At 42.8% G+C, this 21,391-nt stretch overlaps 1 protein-coding gene across 1 annotated transcript in view; it reads left to right on the top strand.

Annotated features, from left to right (window-relative positions):
- Window positions 1-21,391, top strand: part of megf10 (multiple EGF-like-domains 10) — a 71,202-nt gene that overhangs the window by 9,650 nt on the left and 40,161 nt on the right. Inside the window, exons 2-5 of the mRNA XM_010889645.5 lie at window positions 11,213-11,358; window positions 14,965-15,066; window positions 15,487-15,587; window positions 18,164-18,256. Coding sequence (XP_010887947.4) covers window positions 11,231-11,358; window positions 14,965-15,066; window positions 15,487-15,587; window positions 18,164-18,256 — 424 coding nt within the window. The 5' untranslated portion in view covers window positions 11,213-11,230. The remainder of the gene's footprint in view (window positions 1-11,212; window positions 11,359-14,964; window positions 15,067-15,486; window positions 15,588-18,163; window positions 18,257-21,391) is intronic.

Here is a 21,391-nt window from a genome sequence, read left to right as displayed (position 1 = left end):
GCATCTGCAAAATAACATTAAGATAAATATTGAATATATTCCATAGCCAATTTATTGACATGCCTTGGCTCTCAGGGACAACGTACGGTGAGGATGTATCTATATTCAATTTAAATAATGAGTGGTCCTGTTTCCCTATGTCTTTACGTCCATTCAAATATCCCTCCACTGTTCCCAAAGAGTCCCCCCCAGCTCAGAGTCCCCCCCAGCTCAGAGTCCCCCCCAGCTCAGAGTCCCCCCCAGCTCAGAGTCCCCTCCACCCAGAGTCCCCTCCACCCAGAGTCCCCTCCACCCAGAGTCCCTTCCACCCAGAGTCCCCCCCAGCTCAGAGTCCCCCCCAGCCCAGAGTCCCCCCCAGCCCAGAGTCCCCCCCAGCTCAGAGTCCCCTCCACCCAGAGTCCCCTCCACCCAGAGTCTCCTCCAGCCTTGGTAAGTCAGCCAGGAAGTGTTTCACTCGGGTGGGCAGAGGAGGGGTTCAAAACTTGGGGCTGTTTCTAATATGTCATACATCCTCATTACCCTCCTCTATGGAAACCTCAGGAGGTTCCTGATGAGGCTGGACAGGTGTCTGCAAGAGCTCATTTGTGCCGCATTCACAAGCCAAAACCAGAGTTATATAGCAAAGAGACAGTGGATCAACAGACAGTGGCACAAGGCCAATTATTATATACCAGAGTAATTATTATATACCAGAGTAATTATTATATACCTAAGTAATTATTATATACCAGAGTATATAGCTCTACATGGCTCTGATCAACCCCGTCAGATTTGTGACAGAGGTTATCATTGTGCAGTGCTGGTTGGGCTTTTCCACAATGCTTCTCTGCACATCTGGGATATGATGGATGTCATCCATTTAGCTTGTAGTTACTGGAGTGGACAGGTCTGGAAATGGAGAGAATAATTAGATAATGGAGATCCAGGGGTTTCCTCCACCAGGGACATAATTTGACTGCAGCAGAAAACGAGTTCTGCGACCGCAGGAAATTCAAATTATTATTTGGAATGTAATTATTTTTCATCTTTTAGGGGTTCATGCATTTTTTCGCAAGGCAATGAAAGTCTGGCAAAGCGTCTGACAAACTTTAGAAAGTTTTTTAATTTAATGGAAATAACACCCGCAGCAGGGTGTTAATGCTCCGATTGTACATATGTGTGACAAAAGGATGTTTCATGTAGAAAACCAGTATTTCTATCCAGAATATGTTACCCGGATGTAGGATTGTACCATTGGACTTTCAGCCTTGAATATTTACCTCAGAAGACTTGAAATGGAACAATAGACAGTGGCACAAAGCCAATATTTATCCTCCTAAGACCTGAGCTTTGATAATGTGTGCATTTTTTATTTGTCTTAGCTATTTGGGATTAGTAGGACCTGATAAGTATAATATCTAAGCATGGTGCAGACAATATAAAGACAATATGTTTAAGTTAAGCAGAATGAAGTACAAACCCGATTCCAAAAAAGTTGCGACAGTGTACAATTGTGAATAAAAACAGAAAGCAATGATGTGGAAGTTTCAAATTTCAATATTTTATTCAGAATACAACATAGATGACATATCAAATGTTTAAACTGAGAAAATGTATCACTGTAAGGGAAAAATAAGTTGATTTTAAATTTCATGGCATCAACACATCTCAAAAAAGTTGGGATAAGGCCATGTTTACCACTGTGTGGCATCCCCTCTTCTTTTTATAACAGACTGCAAACGTCTGGGGACTGAGGAGACAAGTTGCTCAAGTTTATGAATAGGAATGTTGTCCCATTCTTGTCTAATATAGGCTAGTTGCTCAACTGTCTTAGATCTTCTTTGTCGCACCTTCCTCTTTATGATGTGGCAAATGTTTTCTATGGGTGAAAGATCTGGACTGCAGGCTGGCCATTTCAGTACCCGGATCCTTCTTCTATGCAGCCATGACATTGTAATTGATGCAGTATGTGGTCTGGCATTGTCATGTTGGAAAATGCAAGGTCTTCCCTGAAAGAGACGACGTCTGGATGGGAGCATATGTTGTTCTAGAACTTGGATATAACTGTCAGCATTGATGGTGCCTTTCCATATGTGTCGGCTGCCCATGCCACACGCACTCATGCAACCCCATACCATCAGAGATGCAGGCTTCTGAACTGAGCGCTGATAACAACTTGGGTTGTCCTTGTCCTCTTTAGTCCGGATGACATGGCATCCCAGTTTTCCAAAATGAAGTTCAAATTTTGATTAGTCTGACCACAGAACACTTTTCCACTTTGCCACAGTCCATTTTAAATTATCCTTGGCCCAGAGAAAACGCCTGCGCTTCTGGATCCTGTTTAGATACGGCTTCTTTTTTGACCTATAGAGATTTAGCCGGCAACGGCGAATGGCACGGTGGATTGTGTTCACCGACAATGTTTTCTGGAAGTATTCCTGAGCCCATGTTGTGATTTCCATTACAGTATCATTCCTGTATGTGATGCAGTGCCGTCTGAGGGCCCGACGATCATGGGCATCCAGTATGGTTTTCCGACCTTGACCCTTACGTAGAGATTGTTCCAGATTCTCTGAATCTTTGGATGATATTATGTTCTGTAGATGATGATAACTTCAAACTCTTTGCAATTTTTCTCTGAGACACTCCTATCTGATATTACCTCACTATTTTACGCCGCAGCATTGGGGGAATTGGTGATCCTCTGCCCATCTTGACTTCTGAGAGACACTGCCACTCTGAGTGGCTCTTTTTATACCCAATCATGTTGCCAATTGACATAATAAGTTGCAAATTGGTCCTCCAGCTGTTCCTTATCTGTACATTTAACTTTTCCGGCCTCTTATTGCTACCTGTCCCAACTTTTTTGGAATGTGTAGCTCTCACGAAATCCAAAATGAGCCAATATTTGGCATGACATTACAAAATGTCTCACTTTCAACATTCAATATGTTATCTATAGTCTATTGTGAATGAAATATAAGTTTATGAGATTTGTAAATTATTTTTTTACTCACAATTTGTACAGTGTCCCAACTTTTTTGGAATCGGGTTTGTATATGGTGCCGGTAGCCTAAAATATAGTGTCCTCATATGCGGACACAGGGTCTCAGGAGGTTAAAATCTGGGTAAGCAGTCATTTTTGCCACACAGATGACACACAGATGAAACACAGATGACACACAGATTATACACAGATGACCCACAAATGACACACAGATGACCCACAGATGACACACAGATGACCCACAGATAACACACAGATGACCCACAGATGACCCACAGATAACACACAGATGACCCACAAATGACACACAGTTGATCCACAGATGGCACACAGATTTCAGAACTGACAAGGACTCCAAACCAAGCCAGCATGTGTCACAGGAAGTGCTGGTTGTGGGAGATTCCAGTCCTCATCTTGAATTCAGTCCCATTGGAATGGAAGATGTCAAAACAACGTGATAAAAACCATATGCTTTTCTGAGTCATGATCACTTCCATGCCCTTGTGTATTGATTGAGGGTTGACGTATGGCTTGAACCATTTTCGTTTTCTGTTCACGGGCAAAGATATGAGCTCTTTTTTTTGTCAGAATGGTTACTGTTGATGTCTTATTTGACCAAAATGATCAGCCTGAGGCCTGTTGCTCTTCCTTATCATTATTGGTGGCTTGGGGATCACAAATTTTAACAACCATTTTGGGACAAAAAATCTGCTGGCGGAATCCTGTAATTCCAGTAAATAAATGCCTTACTGTTTTAACCCAGTCAAATGATTGAAAATAGAACTTGGGCTAGGAATATCTGGTATGCTGTATCTATTGGAGATTGGATATCCATTAATTCAAAAGGATTTTGTGATACTTGTTTTTTTATGGGGTTTATGTGGTTTGTTCATTTTTAACTAAGATTGTCTATGAATGTTTTTGAATGTAATTGAGATACCAAGGTATATCATGTTATCCTAGTAATAAAAATTCTTTACAACCAAGTTTACGCTTCATATTTTTATTAACATCAACATCATGACACTTTTGCTAGAATGCACAGAAGGATTGATGGAACAATGTCTCAAATATGGCCTTTATTTGTCAATGGTTAACTTCTCTTGAATATGAAGTGGTAGGCTCGGGCTAGGCTGTATGCATTGGCCAGGTGTTGTTTTTGGTACCAAATGTACTTATTTTTTATCATTATATGAGGATCTCAGATCACAGACAGTTGACATTAACATGATGAGAAAAAGCAAAAGCAGTAGAAAATGTAAATGTGTGTGTGCTCCATTGGAGCTTGGCTGATCTACTGTGCTCAGAAGACGTTAAGTGCCTTTTTTGTGAAGTTGTGCAGCCCTTGTTTTTGGGAGTGTTTGCTATGTTATTTTACTGCAAGGCTATTAGGTGTGTGGTCTGGCCCTCCCTTGGCTGCTTTCATTTGGTCTGTGTGTTTAGGCTTCTTAATATACTCAAGCAGCATTTTGTCTAGCGGCAGTGTTGTCGCCTTCAACTAGCCTTGCTCATTAATCACTTATTCCCCGCTATTACCTGATGATATCCTGCAGCTAGTGATGGCTGGCCACCCAACATCATGCCCTCTTCACCCTATCCCCTTCTCCCTTCTCCAGACCATAACCCGACCCTAACCAGTCACGATTCAAAACAGGCCACACTGTCCACGCTTTGAACCACCCTCTCTGATCTGGGCATCTCAGGCTCTGCTCGCTCATGGATTGCTTCCTACCTGGCAGGCTGCTCCTATCAGGTGTCGTGGACAATGATCGGTGTCTGCCGTGCAGCCTCTTACTACTGGTGTTCCCTAAGGCTTGGATCTTGGCCCTCTTCTCTCTATACACCAAGTCTCTTGGCTCTGTCATATCCTTACATGGTCTTTCCTATCACTGTAATGCAGATTACACTAAACTTGTATTCTCCTTCCCCCCAGGATGTAGGGGTGCTATTCCCCAATTTGAGTGAAAGCATATTGTTTTGACATTTGTGCCAATTTATTGAAAATCAAAAACTTAAATAGCTCAAGTAGATAAGTATTCAGACACTTTGCAATGTCACTTTAGATTGAGCTGTGATTTATCCTTTCTTTTGATCATCACTACGATGTCTCTAGAACTTGATTGGAGTTCACCTGTTTCCACCAAATTCAATAGATTGGACATTTAGAACACAACTGTCTATATAAGGTCCCACAGTTTACATTGCATGTCACAGCCAAACTTAAGCCATGAATCCTATGAAATTGAAGTAGACCTCTGAGAAAAAACATTGTGGTAAAGCATTGTGGTGGAAGCATCATGCAATGGGGATGCTTCTCAACAGCAGGGACTGGGTTACTGGTGAGGATTAAGACAACGATGAAAGGAACAAATTACAAAGTGGTCCTTAAAAAAACTTGGTCCAGGGCCCCCAGGACTTCAGACTGGGGAAAACCTTTCAGCATGACAACGACTTGAAGCACATAAGAAAACGCAAATGTTCTTGAATTGCCCAGCCAAAGCTTGGACTTGAACCCTACTGAACATGTGTGGGGAGACCTAAAGATTGCAGTTCACCGACGCTCCCCATCCAATCTGACAGAGCTTGTGAGGTTCTATAAGGAAGAATGGGAGAAACTACCCAAATCCAGGTGTGCAAAGCTGGAAAAGGACTACCCATGAATATTTATTTACATGCAATAAATGTTTATTATTGTAAATAAAGTGGCACACATTTCAGTAAACCAGTTTTCGCTTTGTCGTTGTGGGGTATTGTGTGTAGGTTAATTGCGAAAACTATAAATTGAATCAATTATAAATTAATGAAATATAACACATCAAAATGTGGAGAAAGTGAAAGGGTCTGAATACTTTATGAAGGCTCATATACATGTACGTATATACACATATAGTTGTGGTCGTAAGTTTGCATACCCTGGCAAACATTTTGAAATTTTGGTATTGATTTTGAAAATATGATTGATCATGCAACAAAACAAAAAAAGCCAGGGTATGCAAACGATATTGATCATATGAAGCCATTTATTATCACATAGTTGTTTGGCTCCTTTTAAAATCATAATGATAACAGAAATCACACAAATGGCTGTGATCAAAAGTTTACATACCCTTGAATGTTGAATTTCAAACACTTGTGGCTTTTTAAAATGCAATTAGTGTTTGTGTGTAAATAGTCAATGAGTTTGTTAGCTCTCACGTGGATGCATTGAGCAGGCTAGATACTGAGACATGGGGAGCAGAAAATAACTGTCAAAAGACCTGCGTAACAAGGTAATGGAACTTTATAAAGATGGAAAATACTATAAAAACATATCCAAAGCCAGTCAGTGCTGTTCAATCACTTATTAAGAAGTGGACATTTCGGGGATCTCTTGAAACCAAGTCAAGGTCAGGTAGACCAAGAAAGATTTCACCCAAAACTGCCAGAAGAATTGTTCGGGATACAAAGAAAACCCCACAGGTTACCTAAGGAGAAATACAGGCTGCTTTGAAAAAAGACGTTTTGGTTGTTTCAAGGAGCACAATACAACGATACCTGAACAAAAATGAGCTGCATGGTCGAGTTGCCAGAAAGAAGCCTTTACTGTGCCAATGCCACAAAAAAGCCTGGTTACAATATGCTTGACAACACCATGACATGCCTTACAGCTTCTGGCACACGGAAATTTCAGTGACAAGACTAAAATAGTGCTTTATGATCACAACCATAAGCGCTATGTTTGGAGCGGTGTCAACAAGGCCTATAGTGAACAGAATACCATCCCCACTGTGAAGCATGGTGGTGGCTCACTGATGTTTTGTGGTGTGTGAGCTCTAAAGGCACGGGGAATCTTATAAAAATGGCAAGTTGAATGTAGCATGTTATCAGAAAATACTGGCAGACAATTTGCATTCTTCTACATGAAAGCTGCTTATGGGACGCTCTTGGACAACTATTACAGAAGACTGCACGCTGTCACTGATAGACTGCACGCTGTCACTGATTAGTTCTTAATACACAGTATTAAAAACTAAGGGTATGCAGACTTTTGAACAGGGGTCAGTAAAAAAAAAATCTTTGTTGCCATGTTTTGTTTTATGATTGTGCCATTCTGTTATGACCTACAGTTCAATGTGAATCCCATAAGAAATAAAACACATGTGGTTTGCCTGCTCACACATGCTTTCTTTACAAATGGTACATATATTCCCAATTCTCCAAGGGTATGCAAACTTTTGAGCACAGCTGTACATACATACATACATATACATATATATATATATATATATATTAACTTGCCATTTTAGCAAATATTTTCTAAACTTTTAGTAAGAAACTATTGTTTTTTCTCACTGTCTTTTATATTTCTGAGATTCCCCTTTCACATATCGTCCTCCTTTCCGCTGCCTCTCAACTTCCCTTTCCACCTCTTCCCTCAGTTGCATATCAGTATGACATTATGATTATTACTCTTAGTGACAGTAACTAACCTAAGGTTTGATTTTAACACGTTGCACATGTCGAATCCCAACAGTGTTTTTGTTCATAGTGGTTTATAGTCGATTTTCTCATGACATTATCTCATAAAACTCAACAAAAGCATGACATTTGCAATATTTCACGGTAAGAATTGTTCCATTTCTCCATTGATTTTGTCTCCCATCTGACTTTCCTTGTCCTTACTGACCCTAACGCGGGGTTATACAGAGTTATCGTTTGAGGTTTGGTTGCCCAACATTATGTTTACTCAGGCCCTCATAAAACCTTTTTTCCATTCTTTGGACTCCGTTGAATTTACTGAAATAAAGCAATCAAATCTAGTGGGTGTTGATGGAAAGCAGATGGTTTTAGTGAGTTTTTGTTTTAACACCACAATGTCAGGTCATGCTGCAAGTGTATGCACAATTCTGAAAAGCATTTCATGCAGCCAATTTGTCATTTTCATTTTTCCCCACAATATTAGTGTGATGGAAGGGTACTGTTGTCACAGATGATGAGGCAGGACACAAGCACAGGGAGAATGGAGGACATTTAATAAATGAACTTGAATTATAACAAAATAAACACTACACAACAAGACAAGACAGAACAACCGTAATAAAAGACATATGCCAAACAAAGACCAACAAGATACACTGGTAGAGGAGAAATCTAAATAGGAACAGTGATTGGGGAAGGAGAAACCTAAACAGGAACAGTGATTAAGGAAACAGGTCAAGTCAAGTCCAATTTATTTATAAAGCACACTTACAAACAACGTATGTCGACCAAAATGCTGTACAGTCAAAACATATTGCCAACTAAACATATTTATAGGACAAACAAACAGAACTTCCTACCCATTTGCAGACTCAAATGCTAAAGAAAAAAGATAGGTATTAAGGTGGGATTTAAAAACGTTGCTACTAGTAGAGGACCTAATATATAAAGGTAGGCTGTTCCACGACTTTGGAGCAGCAACAGAAAAAGCACTATCTCCTTTAAACTTCAGACGTGACCGTGCAACGCACAAGAGCAGTTTGTTGGGCGACCTAAGGGTCCTTGAGGAAGAGTGCGGGCTAAGGAGGTCTGAAATATAGGAGGGTGCTGATCCATGTAGGGCATTAAAAACTAATAAAAAAAACCTTAAAATCAAACCTATATTAAACAGGTAGCCAGTGGAGAGAGGCCAGTTTCAGGAATGATGCTTTCTCTCGGTTCTGTACCAGTTAAAAACCTAGCGGCTGCATTTTGAACAAGCTGAAGGCGGGACAAGGTAGACTGACAGATTCCCATATACAAAGAGTTACAGTAGTCCATACAGGAGGAAATGAACGCATGAATAACTGTCTCTAAATCCTTAAAGGAAATAATGGGTTTCAATTTGGCAATGGCCCGGAGTTGGAAAAAGCTGCTTCTGACAACAGCATTTACTTGTTTATCAAAATTAAGATCTGAATCAAAAACTATCCCGAGATTTTTTGCATAGCTATGTACATTGTTGGATAGGGGCCCTAAGTTATTAACAATAACCTTGGTGGAATCTGTGGGGCCAAATACAATAACTTCTGTTTTTATATTATTTAATTGAAGAAAGTTTTTAGCTAGCCAGTATTTAACGTCTCTAAGGCAATCAGAGTTATTTCATGGATTTCTTTTCATACATTTTCAGGGGAAGGTACAAACTGAGTTTCATCAGCATAGCAATGGTAAGTGATGTTATATTTCTGAAAGATGGAGCCCAAGGGAAGCATATATAACGAGAATAAGATAGGGCCTAGGACAGAGCCTTGAGGTACCCTACAGGTGATTGATGCAGAGGAGGAGAAGAAGTTCCCAATATTTACAGAAAATGTCCTGTCTCTCAAATATGAAGTAAAAAGCTTTAGAGCAGTACCCTGAAAGCCAACTTCTAGTTTGAGATGGTCTAGAAGGATGGCATGATCAATCATGTCAATAGCAGCACAAAGATCAAGAAGAATTAAAATAGCACAGTTTCCATTGTCCCTAAACAACAAGAAATCATTTAACACCTTAAGAGCTCATTCAGTGCTATGGCGTGCCCTAAAACATGACTGGAATTTATCAATAATGTGATTTTCATTTAAAAATGAGGAAAGCTGGGAAATAATACTTTCTCTATAACTTTTGAAAGGAATGGCAATTTTGAAATGGGACGGAAATTATTAAGGACAGTTAAATCAAGATTAGGTTTTTTAATAAGGTGAGGGCGATTAACTACAAAACAAGTGTCTGTGATCCAAACGAGGGAGAAAGGAAGTTCTCTCAAGCCTGCCGTGCCAGGACGTGACAAAATATGAAGTGCATGTTGTTAAATTTTTTAATTGTGGTGTCCGAACCTTGAGTACTGTCGGAAAGACTGGGGGAATTTGTCACCATTTCATCTTATGGTCAGAGAACACCAAAACTGGGCCAGTCACTTTTTTTCAACAGCACATTGTTCCTTTGTCCAATGTTTTTAATTTCCACATTGGGCCTGTGCCTAGAAATTCACATATATTATAAATGAGCTGTGCAGCGTTTGATGTTGACTCTTAAATTTGGTTTTTGGAAGCAAGCATGATGAATATACTGTATGTATAATGTCAATGAGTTGTGCCGTTGCAAGGTTATGAAGCACTGGTAGTGTCTGCTTAGTTGTACTAGCTAGATGCTCAGTTGGCATGCTTACGGTTGTGATCATTCAGACATGTTATTATGTGCATGTATAATACACAGACTTTTAACGTCACTTAAATATGTTGCTATGAAAGCACAAGGAACAATGCCAGTGCATGGTGTGTCCATTCAGCCAACATTTTACATTACATCGCAGCCTTGTTAGCTTTATGTTGGCCTGATTATTATTCTTTTGTAAAATGTGAGTTCTGAACAGGGTATTATCAAGTTCTGCCATCCTGGGACTTAAAATCCCTGGCCGGATCGCGTTTGAGAGTGTGGTGTTTGAACATCTTGTCTCCGAAACATAGGAACGCTGCTATTGAGTCTGAGGCAAATTCTTACTGAAATAATCTCTAGGTTGTTTGCAGAAAACAAATCTGTTGGCTCTGTTGTCGACATACTTCTCGTACACCTCTGAGATAAAGGGTTAATTTGCAGCGTGGGCCAGATGGCATGTTCTAGGCAAAGCGTGAAAGGTGAAATGATCCGTGAAGGTGTGTTTACTTTTCATATCGACGTCCACTCCGTCAACCCGATAGATGAAGCTGAACAACACCAAGGCAGCTCAGAGAGGTGGCTAAGACGTGCACTTCAGAGGGCACTTTCATTTCAGGGCACTTTGCATAGGGCTCCGCACGAGGAGGCATCTGTGCCACTCCCACAGAGGAGCCATCTGAATGCACCTGCCCCCCCCAGGCCATGTTTGTACAGACGCTGGGCTGATTGCTCAACAGTGAGCTACCATCCTGTTCCCACACCACACTCTGTTACTGTGACACTGTGACCTTAGTCAGCCTGAAGACAAGTTGCCATCCTATAATGTAGCAGGGGGTCGTGTTCTGATAACACATGCACATGCACACGCACGCACGCTCGCACACACACACACACACACAAACTGCTGAGCAAAATAATTTGAAAGATGTCTTTAAAATGTCTTATGCAGATAGACACACACACACACACCCATAATGAATCGCCATATGCAACTTCGGGCTCAAACAATGATGCCGTCCCGACCAAACGATGGGGACGCGACCTTACGAGAAGTTATGATTCTCATTTCCGTCCGCTTCTCCGTCCCAGGTGTAGCTTCAACCCGCGATGGCCACCGCCTCCTCCCTCCTGCGGCACCCTGGGACCCTCCTGCTGGCGGTGACGTGCTGCTTCCTGCCCCACTACGTCTCCTCCCTCAACCTGGAGGACCCTAACGTCTGCAGCCACTGGGAGAGGTAGGCCAGGCGCGCCCCACCTGCAGGCGCCCGACATCCCGTAGGCATTGCCTGTGGGGTTAAAATAATTGTTTTATTTTAAAAATTTGAGTATCTCTGTGATTTCTACTGACCGTACACCCTTGTTTTAACGGAGCCATAATAGGGTTTGAGAAACGGTGTGCTAAATTGCTTCAAAATAAATGGACTGATGACGTTTAGTCCGTTCACTCACTCTCAGTTTCTTAGTCAAAACTACTATTATTCTCAGTGTGGACCATTCCCACATCGTTTATGTGTAATTCCATCAACTTGAATAATAAAGGGATCCTAAGTACAGATGAAATACTTGTTCACATTTCTCAACCGTCAAACTGTCACGTTTCTCAAAACCGAACCAACGCTGCGTTGAGTTACAGAAAGCTAACTTACATGAGGAGTTTTTCCTGTGGGTTAAATGGGGTTCCATTGGTTTGTGTTTGAGATTGATAAGGTCAGTGAAAAACAAACCATGTCATGACATGAAATGGTCTTCGATGTCTGATGTCCTTGTTGGTCTACTTTTTCATGACACACGATATGTACTGGATTTGTTAAGGTGCCAACTTGAGTCTGTTGGTATTACACTCTCATTCTTCAATTGCCTAACGTACTGTGTCTCACAAAAGTGAGTACACCCCTCACATTTCTGTAAATATTTGATTATATCTTTTCATGTGACAACACTGAAGAAATGACACTTTGCTACAATATCAAGTAGTGAGTGTGCAGCATGTATAACAGTGTAAATTTGCTGTCCCCTCAAAATTACTCAACACACAGCCATTAAACCGCTGGCAACAAAAGTGAGTACACCCCTAAGTGAAAATGTCCAAATTGGGCCCAAGGTGTCAATATTTTGTGTGGCCACCATCATTTTCCATGACTGCCTTAACCCTCTTGGGCATGGAGTTCACCAGAACTTCACAGGTTGCCCCTGGAGTCCTCTTCCACTCATCCTTGACAACATCATGGAGCTGATGGATGTTAGAGACCTTGCACTCCTCCACTTTCCGTTTGAGGATGCCCCACAGATGCTCAATAGGGTTTAGGTCTGGAGACATGGTTGGCCAGTCCATCACCTTTACTCTCAGCTTCTTTAGCAAGGCAGTGGTCGTCTTGGAGGTGTGTTTGGGGTCGTTATCATGTTGGAATACTGCCCTGCGGCCCAGTCTCCGAAGGGAGGGGATCATGTTCTGCTTCAGTATGTCACAGTTCATATTGGCATTCATGGTTCCCTCAATGTAGCTCCCCAGTGCCAGCAGCATTCATGCAGTTTATCTTGGTCTCATCAGACCACAGGAAATGGTTCCAGTAATCCATTTCCTTAGTCTGCTTGTCTTCAGCAAACTGTTTACAGGCTTTCTTGTTCATCATCTTTAGAAGATGCATCCTTCTGGGACGATAGCCATGCAGACCAATTTGATGCCGTGAGCGGCGTATGGTCTGAGCACTGACAGGCTGACCCCTCCCCCACCCCTTCAGACTCTGCTGCAATGCTGGCAGCACTCATATGTCTATTTCCCAAAGACAACCTCTGGATATGATGCTGAGCACGTGCACTCAACTTCTTTGGTCAACCATGGCGAGGCCTGTTCTGAGTGGAACCTGACCTGTTAAACCGCTGTATGGTCTTTGCCACCGTGCTGCAGCTCAGTTTCAGGGTCTTTGTCATGAGGTGCCATGTTGAACTTCCAGTGACCAGTATGAGGGAGTGTGAGAGCGATAACACCAAATTTAACACACCTGCTCCTGATTCACACCTGAGACCTTGTAACACTAATGAGTCACATGACACCGGGGAGGGAAAATGGCTAATTGGGCCCAATTTGGACATTTTCACTTAGGGGTGTACTCACTTTTGTTGCCAGCGGTTTAGACATGAATGGCTGTGTGTTGAGTTATTTTGAGGGGACAGCAAATTTACACTGTTATACAAGGTGTACACTCAGTACTTCACATTGTAGCAAAGTGTCATTTCTTCAGTGTTGACACATGAAAAGATATAATCAAATATTTACAGAAATGTGAGGGGTGTTCTCACTTTTGTGAGATACTGTATTTATATATTTTAATTAGTGACACTTCACTTGGATCATCTTCATCTGAAGTGATATAAAACCTCATAAACATGCATAACACCTGTCAAATAGCATAATAAAACTGTCCGTGAAAGTGTACAGTGAGGCCAGTTCCAAGGAATACATTGCACTCTTCACTGTTATCCTGTTCAACCAAAATGCTAATATTGCATCATTACACCGATCTCACACCTAAGTGAAGTCTGTGCTGGTTTTTAACACGCAGAAGATTTCCAGACGAAAATTAAGTGAAATCCATTTAAGCAGATTGAAAAGAACAAAGGTGAAGGAAACTTTCCCAGCTAGATTCACTTTCACTGGCTAATCTGGAGCAACAGCTGCAGCCTTTCAGGCCCGAGGAGCAGAGAAGAGAAAGAGTGTGGAACTGCTCCCGCAGAATGTTACAGCAAATGTTTAAGTGCGTATGTTTGTGTGTGGGTGTGTTTCGGTGTGTGTGTGTGTGTGTGTGTCTGGGCGAGTTTCCCCTTTTTCCTCCCATCCACTTCCTCTCTAAATAATATCTCATGTAACAGCCTGTCACTGACAGACTTAATGAGCATTAATTGCATGTTTAGTTGTTGAAGGCATGGTTGAAGGCACGGTTCCTTAAACCAAATGGGTCCTATCTGTGCTGCCTCATTCACTGAGAGCTTCACTTGCAAATTCTAAAATGCTTTAAATCAGGATCACTACAGTTTCAGGGGGGACTACTTATGTTTCACAATGCACTGAGGACAAACTTCATGTTACTTTCGGTGATTATAAGAAAGTAAATTGTGACGTTTTCACAAAGCCGTTGGTCATTCCAGCGTTTCGGTTTCCGGTCGGAGGCTTGTGTAAGGGCTTTTTCATGTGGTGTGTCCTTCCTCATATTTTCTGGATTTCAACAATCAAAAAGAGCTGATAAATCGCACATTCCTAACAGGCACTAAAAGGAAGCATTCTGTATGTTCTGCCTGCCAACGCTGATTTCATAGGTCTCCACCATTTCCACATTGCATTCCCGAAAAAGGCCCCAGGTCACGACTGCTCGCATGCATGTCACAAGAAAGCCATTGTCACAGTTGGTGGTTTTGTGCAGTTCAAGACATTCTTAAATCATTCACTTATTTATAAACCCTGTTAAACATGCACACTACTATAAGCACTGGGAAAATGCAAGGCCCCACACAGAGCAGGGTTAGTTTGGCTAATATGGGCCCGCTGTGCCCCCAGCTGAGTCGATGAAAGCCTCTTGATACCTAATCCTGGTCAGAACCTCACAAGTCGCCTAATGATGCTGTTATCAAACCACTCTGTGTTTTAGCCTAGCGCTTAGCCCTGGGTTTTAGCCTAGTTGTTTTGCTCACGCGTTGAGTTATGGGACCACACACGGGACGCGTGTCATCAGCGGGGCTAGCCGTTACCCCCCCTCACCTCCAGTTCCTCCTAACAGCAGCCCGGGCCCACTTTAGTTTTGCATCCTTATTGTGTCTCATTTTCCTCTGGCTCTCCTCCTCTCTTTCAGTTACTCGGTCACCGTCCAGGAGTCCTACGCCCACCCCTTCGATCAGGTTTACTACACCAGCTGCACCGACATCCTCAACTGGTTCAAGTGCACGAGGCACAGGTGAGGACGGAGGGTCTGACCTCGGCACTGGGACCTGGGCTTGGGGGTGGTTGTGTGTTTACCGCGGGGGGGGGGCACCTGAAATCACCCAATGTCCCCCACAACGGCAGTACAACATGGAAAGTTGTGTGTGTGTGTTTGTGTCTGTGCATGAGTGTGAATATATGCTCTTGGCACTGTAGAGGAAATATGTGTCGTGGAGAATGAGAAATGTCCCACTGAACTGAACAGCTTATACCAAGCCGGCAGTTATGACTTCCATAATGATGTCTTTTGTGCGGTACGCCGAAAGACCTGAGCTCCTTTAGTGTTACACCTACCAGGCAGCATGCCGCCTGTCGTCTACAGATGTCTATTAAAAAGTGTCTCCCTGGACTCATTGTCTTCACTGTGTTTGATGTGTTTTCTGTAAATTTCAAGGGTGAGCTACCGGACGGCCTACCGCCGCGGAGACAAGACCATGTACCGGCGCAAGTCCCAGTGTTGCCCTGGCTTCTATGAGAGCAAGGAGACGTGTGTCCGTAAGTGTCCCTTTACCTTTGGGGGCCTTTGAAAACATCGCCGCTGCCGCACCCCCCCAACCCCCCCACGGCAATGATCACTTATTTGAAAACACTGACCTTTACGTTGCCCTTATAACTGGTTTTGTTGCTTTGACAAAACATCTGTATGTTTCACTTCCCGGCCCAATCAAGTGTAAAATACATACTAATATTTTGTTGGGAAAAGGGGGATTCAGGCCGCAGGGAAAATATGTCAGTATACATTCGGTACAATAAAACAGTTGACGGATATGCACTGCCTGGGATGTAGTGGTAGTGGGATGTAGTGGTGGTAGAATGTAGTGGTAGTGGGATGTAGTGGGATGTGGTGGTAGTGGGACTCAGTAGTAGTGGGATGTAGTGGTAGTGGGATGTGGTGGTAGTGGGACTCAGTAGTAGTGGGATGTAGTGGTAGTGGGATGTAGTGGTAGTGAGACTCAGTAGTAGTGGGATGTAGTGGGAGTGAGACTCAGTAGTAGTGGGATGTAGTGGTAGGCCTAACAGATATGTAACCATAATAATGTCTTATCTGCCGACCTAAATCCCAATAATAATGCCGACCTAAATCCCACAGAGGACAATATGGATCTGCGGTCTTCTATGGGTTAGTGTAATGGTCAAGAGTGTAGCACCAGTATACAGAAGGTTAGTGTTTCTAATCCCCAAGCAAACAAGTGAAAGGTAACCTCAATGTCCCTAATGGTTAAATCACAGGTTGTTGCTCTAATTAAGAACCTGTTCCTAACGTACTTACCTGGTAAAATAATAGCAAAAACAATAAAATGGTTGACTGTGTTTGTTAGTCAGAAAAATCAAAGTTTTCGATCCCTGTGTTAAAAAAGCTAGAATTGGGATCATGTAGAGGATAATAAGCCACACGAGTGACAAACAACAAAGTACAACGTGGCCAACTTAACAAACTAAGCATTTGTGGTGACATGGAGACTTGTTTCATTGCTTTATTCACTATCGGCTTCCACTGAAAATGTTTCCTGCCAGCCCGTGAAATAAGGATTTGGCTTTGTGAACATAAACACAAGAGGAATACTGATGACTGTTGTGCCAGCTTGTGGTGGCCGAACAAACGGTCATGACCCACGAACAGAGCTTGTGTCTCAGGAGTGGAGAGCAACAGGTGTGTAGCAGAGTGACAAACACTGGGGCCACAGAGGCCCTGGCAAAAACAACAACTGACCCTGGCAACAGGAGAAAGTCGTCAAAACAAACGTCCATTTTAACAAATGCCTCACCACAAGCCTCTTGTCTTGTGTGCAGTCACATTGTGAGCAGGAAGAAAAACCTGACACCTTTTAGATTTTGTACCATGTCACTGTAAGTATATATTGGATGACCTGGTTATACATATTAGATGACCTCGCTTAAGCTCAGGCCAACTGGTTTGGGTCTGAAGGGGTTAAATCAAAGCGATTCTGAGCAGTGCTGGGCTTCAAAGTGACTGAGACAAAGACAGGTAGTCAGCCTATTCCATCCTCACGGTGAATCGGGAGGATGACTCAGCGGACCAAGGCTCAAAGGGAGCTGTTCTCTGGGTTCTGATAAAGAACCGTTGTTTGCGTTTTTTCACTGTCACATGTGCCTTCTGATCTGTTAACGAGTAGTGTTTACGTAAGCATTTGTGCACGAGGGGGCCGAATGCAATTGAGAGTGGTAAAAAGTGATGTAATGTCATACCCGTGTTCTATAGTCTAATATAACACAACTATCAGCCAATCAGCATTCAGTATTCAAACCGGTTTATAAATGTAATAATATTCAACTATTACAATACAGCCTAAATTAACAGGTCATTTTCACCAACTCATTGAGTTATTAGTTAACGCTGTTTAGGCAATTGATCAGTTATTGCACTGGGTGCATCTACAGTAAGCAAAGGCAGAAAGTACTTTTGATGTAATTGATTTTGTCTTTGATAACCTTAATGAATGGTTATCTGATCGTCACATCACATTTTTACAAACACCAAGTGACATTAGCTTCACAGATTAGGTCAGCTAGAACAAAAAATACATGAAACCCAAGCCCACAAATGGCAAACTAAAAGTCTATAACTTCCATCACCAACTCTTACACAAAGGAAATATTTATTGCTGGCCAGACTGAGGTTGCAATTTAGTTTTTTTAAGCTGTGGTAAAACCATGAATAGCCTGAAGTTTCTGCCCTTGCATATCTTGGCTGAAAATTGGTTTGAATTGTATTTGCTTTCATTAAATTACTTGAGTTGCACTTCAGTGAGCTTTCCAAGTGCAATGGAACCAAGGGAAAAGTCCCAAAAGTGCCTTCCGCCCCTCAGACACTCTAGAGAGGCTCCGATAACCCCCCCCCCCCCGCCCCTCCCTCCCCCCCCATAACACTGGCAGTGTCTGCCTGTTAATCTATATTTCTTTAAAGTGAATCATGGTTTCCCTCAAAGTACCAATGCTTTCTTGGAGCCACTGACATCTGACCTTGCTTTTCCCTTGTTTTCTCTCCCCCCCCTCCTCTCTCCCCCCCTCCTCCTCTTCCCCCCCTCCTCCTCTCCTCCCCCTCCTTCCAGCCCACTGCTCGGAGAAGTGTGTTCACGGCCGTTGTGTGGCCCCCAGCACCTGCCAGTGTGAGCCAGGCTGGGGGGGCCCTGACTGCTCCAGTGGTGAGATCCTACAGCTGTGGCTGTCGCTCTGTCCCACACACATACACCCACACACACACACACACACACAAGAAAACACGTATGAACACACACCCATATGAACACATCCACACACACACACACACACTTATGAACACACACACACATATGAACATACACAAATATGAACACACACATACATATGAACACACACACACACACATATGAACACACACAAATATGAACACACACATACATATGAACACACACATATATGAACACACACACACATGAAGACACACACACATGAAGACACACACACACACATACGAACACACAAACACACATATGAACACACACACACACACCTATGACCGCACATATGAACACACACACACACATATGAACACACACCTACACAAATGAACACACACAAACACACGCACGTATGAATACACACATACACAACTAAACACACACACACACAAACACATAAAACACACACACACATTCATTGGCTCATCCATCCAGTGACCTGGTTTGGGCACACTTGGGTTTGTTAAGTCACAGTGTGGATGTGACCGCTGGTTCACTCACTAAGAAGCCAAATGAGACCCTCTCAGGGGTCTATGGGCCCTGAAAGGGTCTATGGGCCCTATCAGAGTACACTACATAGAGAACTACGTAGGCCGTTTGGGACACAGTGTGTTGTGAGGTTACTCTTCTTTATGTTCTAGATATAGGGACTCACGCTTCAAGGACGGCCTGTCTACCATAACCTGTCTGTCTGTCATAACCTGTCTGTCTTAAACTGTCTGTCTACCTTGATCTGTCTGTCATAACGTGTCTGTCATAACCTGTCAGTCTACCTTGATCTATCTGTCTATCATAACATGACTGCCTACCGTAACCTGTCTGTCTATCATAACTTGTCTGTCTAACATAACCTTTGCCCCCTTACTACCTTGTCCTGTCTGTCTGTCATAACCTGTCTGTCTATCATTACTGTCTGTCTTAAACTGTCTATCAGAACCTGTCTGTCGGTCATAACCTGTCTGTCTATCATAAACTGTCTGTCTATCATAATCTGCATGTCTGTCATAACCTGTCTGTCTATCATAACCTGTCTGTCTACCTTGATCTGTCTGTCTATCATAACATGACTGCCTACCATAACCTGTCTGTCTATCATAACTTGTCTGCCTACCATAACCTGTCTGTCTATCATAACCTGTCTGTCTATCATAACCTGTCTGCCTACCATAACCTGTCTGTCTATCATAACTTGTCTACCTACCATAACCTCCACCCACTGTCTTCAGAATTACAGGGTTTAGATTGGCATCTGAGGATCTTTGTGATGAAATTTCGGTTCTGAAATGTTTGGGTTTTGGAACGTGTGGTCTTGATCCAGTATGAATGGAAGAGACTGGGAAAGTGGGATGATGGCTGATGTTATCTGAGAGTGTGTGTCTGTGTGAGCTGTGTGTATCTGTCTGAGCTGTGTGTGTCTACATGTGTGAGCTGTGTGTGCGTGTGTGTGTGGGTGTGTGCGTGTGTGTGTGCGTGTGTGTGCGTGTACATTACTCTACGTCTATATTATATGAGGGGCTCCGGCCGTGCTCCCCCACTGTCTCCAGTATCCGTGGTTTAATAAAGGGGCTCATTGTTGTGTCTGGAGCCTGAGTCTCCCTGAGGACCTGAACAGGCCTGACTTGTCTGTCTGCCTGGGCTAGGGAATCAGACCCTCAGAAAATCACTGATGTTTCTGATCCACTGGCAAAATAGAGCAAAGGTGAAAGGTTAGGAAAGAGATCTGGCCTCAGAAACGCCCATAGCCTGATATCACTCAAAACTATGTGTGTCTATGCTGGTGGATGGTTAGAGGTCCCAAGTCAACCAAGTTCAACCAAAGTTGTCCGATTGAGTGAAAACTGAAATGTTGAATGATGCCCATTACTAGGCAAGGGAGAGTCATTTCTATTGGCCGCATCCTTATTATAACAAGGATATGTTTTATAGGTTTACAAATGACTCAAACGTAATGACAACGATCCCGTTACAAATATTACAGAGTTCCCCTACTGGCCCCCTAGTCTAAGCCTGTGGGCAACACGTGCCCCATGATCGCTGTAACTAATCTGAATTGACTGTTGGTTCCCAGATCAATAGGAGGACAGTCCCCAAGGCACATCCCTGGCACGCATCGGTTAACATCGCAGCATCTGATTGGCTGAAAGTCTGTTGTTATCCAAACCCTGTTTTGTTTGTGATAGACATGAAAGACACTGGTGCTGAATGCTTTTTCGTTGTTGTACCGTGACAAAACAAGAGCATATCTATTTCGAATGCAGTGTATTTTGATTTTGTGTGGCAGACAACACACTGTAAGGAGCCTATAGATATCAGGATACAAATCTAGTGGTGCATGTGAACATGAATATATGTCTTTAAGACGCTTCAAGAGACACAATGAAAGCAATATAGAATCATTGTGGTGTAATCCTGCCTCTTGCCCTTCATACTGTTTTGAGATCAGAGCCAGCTTATTGAGTGGAGTTGTCTGAGGCTAAGCTAACCGGTCGTGTTGAGAATGAATATCCATTTATTTTTAAAACCAGGTCTTAACTACAGTCGCTCTCTGTTTCGGGGAGCTCTCTTGAGCCCCTCTTAAAGGGGAGTAGCCTATTCAGTGTGCCCCCAAGTGATATGACTTTTCATTTCCTCATGAAACGGGAAAGCCAGACTTTTGTTGCCTTATTGTTCTCTGTAGTTTACGGGTCAGCGGCCCCCGACAATCTGTCTCGGGATTGTTTTGGTGCGGGGTTCAAGAACGAGCGGAAAAGGGCGTGGGCTAAACCTTTTTCTTGGAGGCAAGGGGAAGAAGAGGAGAAATGCTAATGTAGGGAATGACCTGAGGGTCTAGCTCTTGTGATTTCACAGCAGGCGGAACACATGACAACAACAACCCCAGACACTCAGTGGGGACTGTTTCTGTCTGCTACTTACTTTTAACAAGTAACATTTTCCAAGACCTAAACTCAACCCTCCACTCCTAGGGAGGGAGAGATGCTTGCCGCTACTCAGCAACGCTGGCCACTGTTCAACGCACCTCCGATGGCTTTAGTCTCCAAAGTCCACTGTCTCATTTCAAAT

This window comes from Esox lucius, chromosome 14 (assembly GCF_011004845.1).
Source record: "Esox lucius isolate fEsoLuc1 chromosome 14, fEsoLuc1.pri, whole genome shotgun sequence".
Classification (NCBI taxonomy): Eukaryota; Metazoa; Chordata; class Actinopteri; order Esociformes; family Esocidae; genus Esox; species Esox lucius.
Note: the sequence above shows the minus strand (reverse complement) of the source record. Positions and strands in the feature narration are given on the sequence as shown.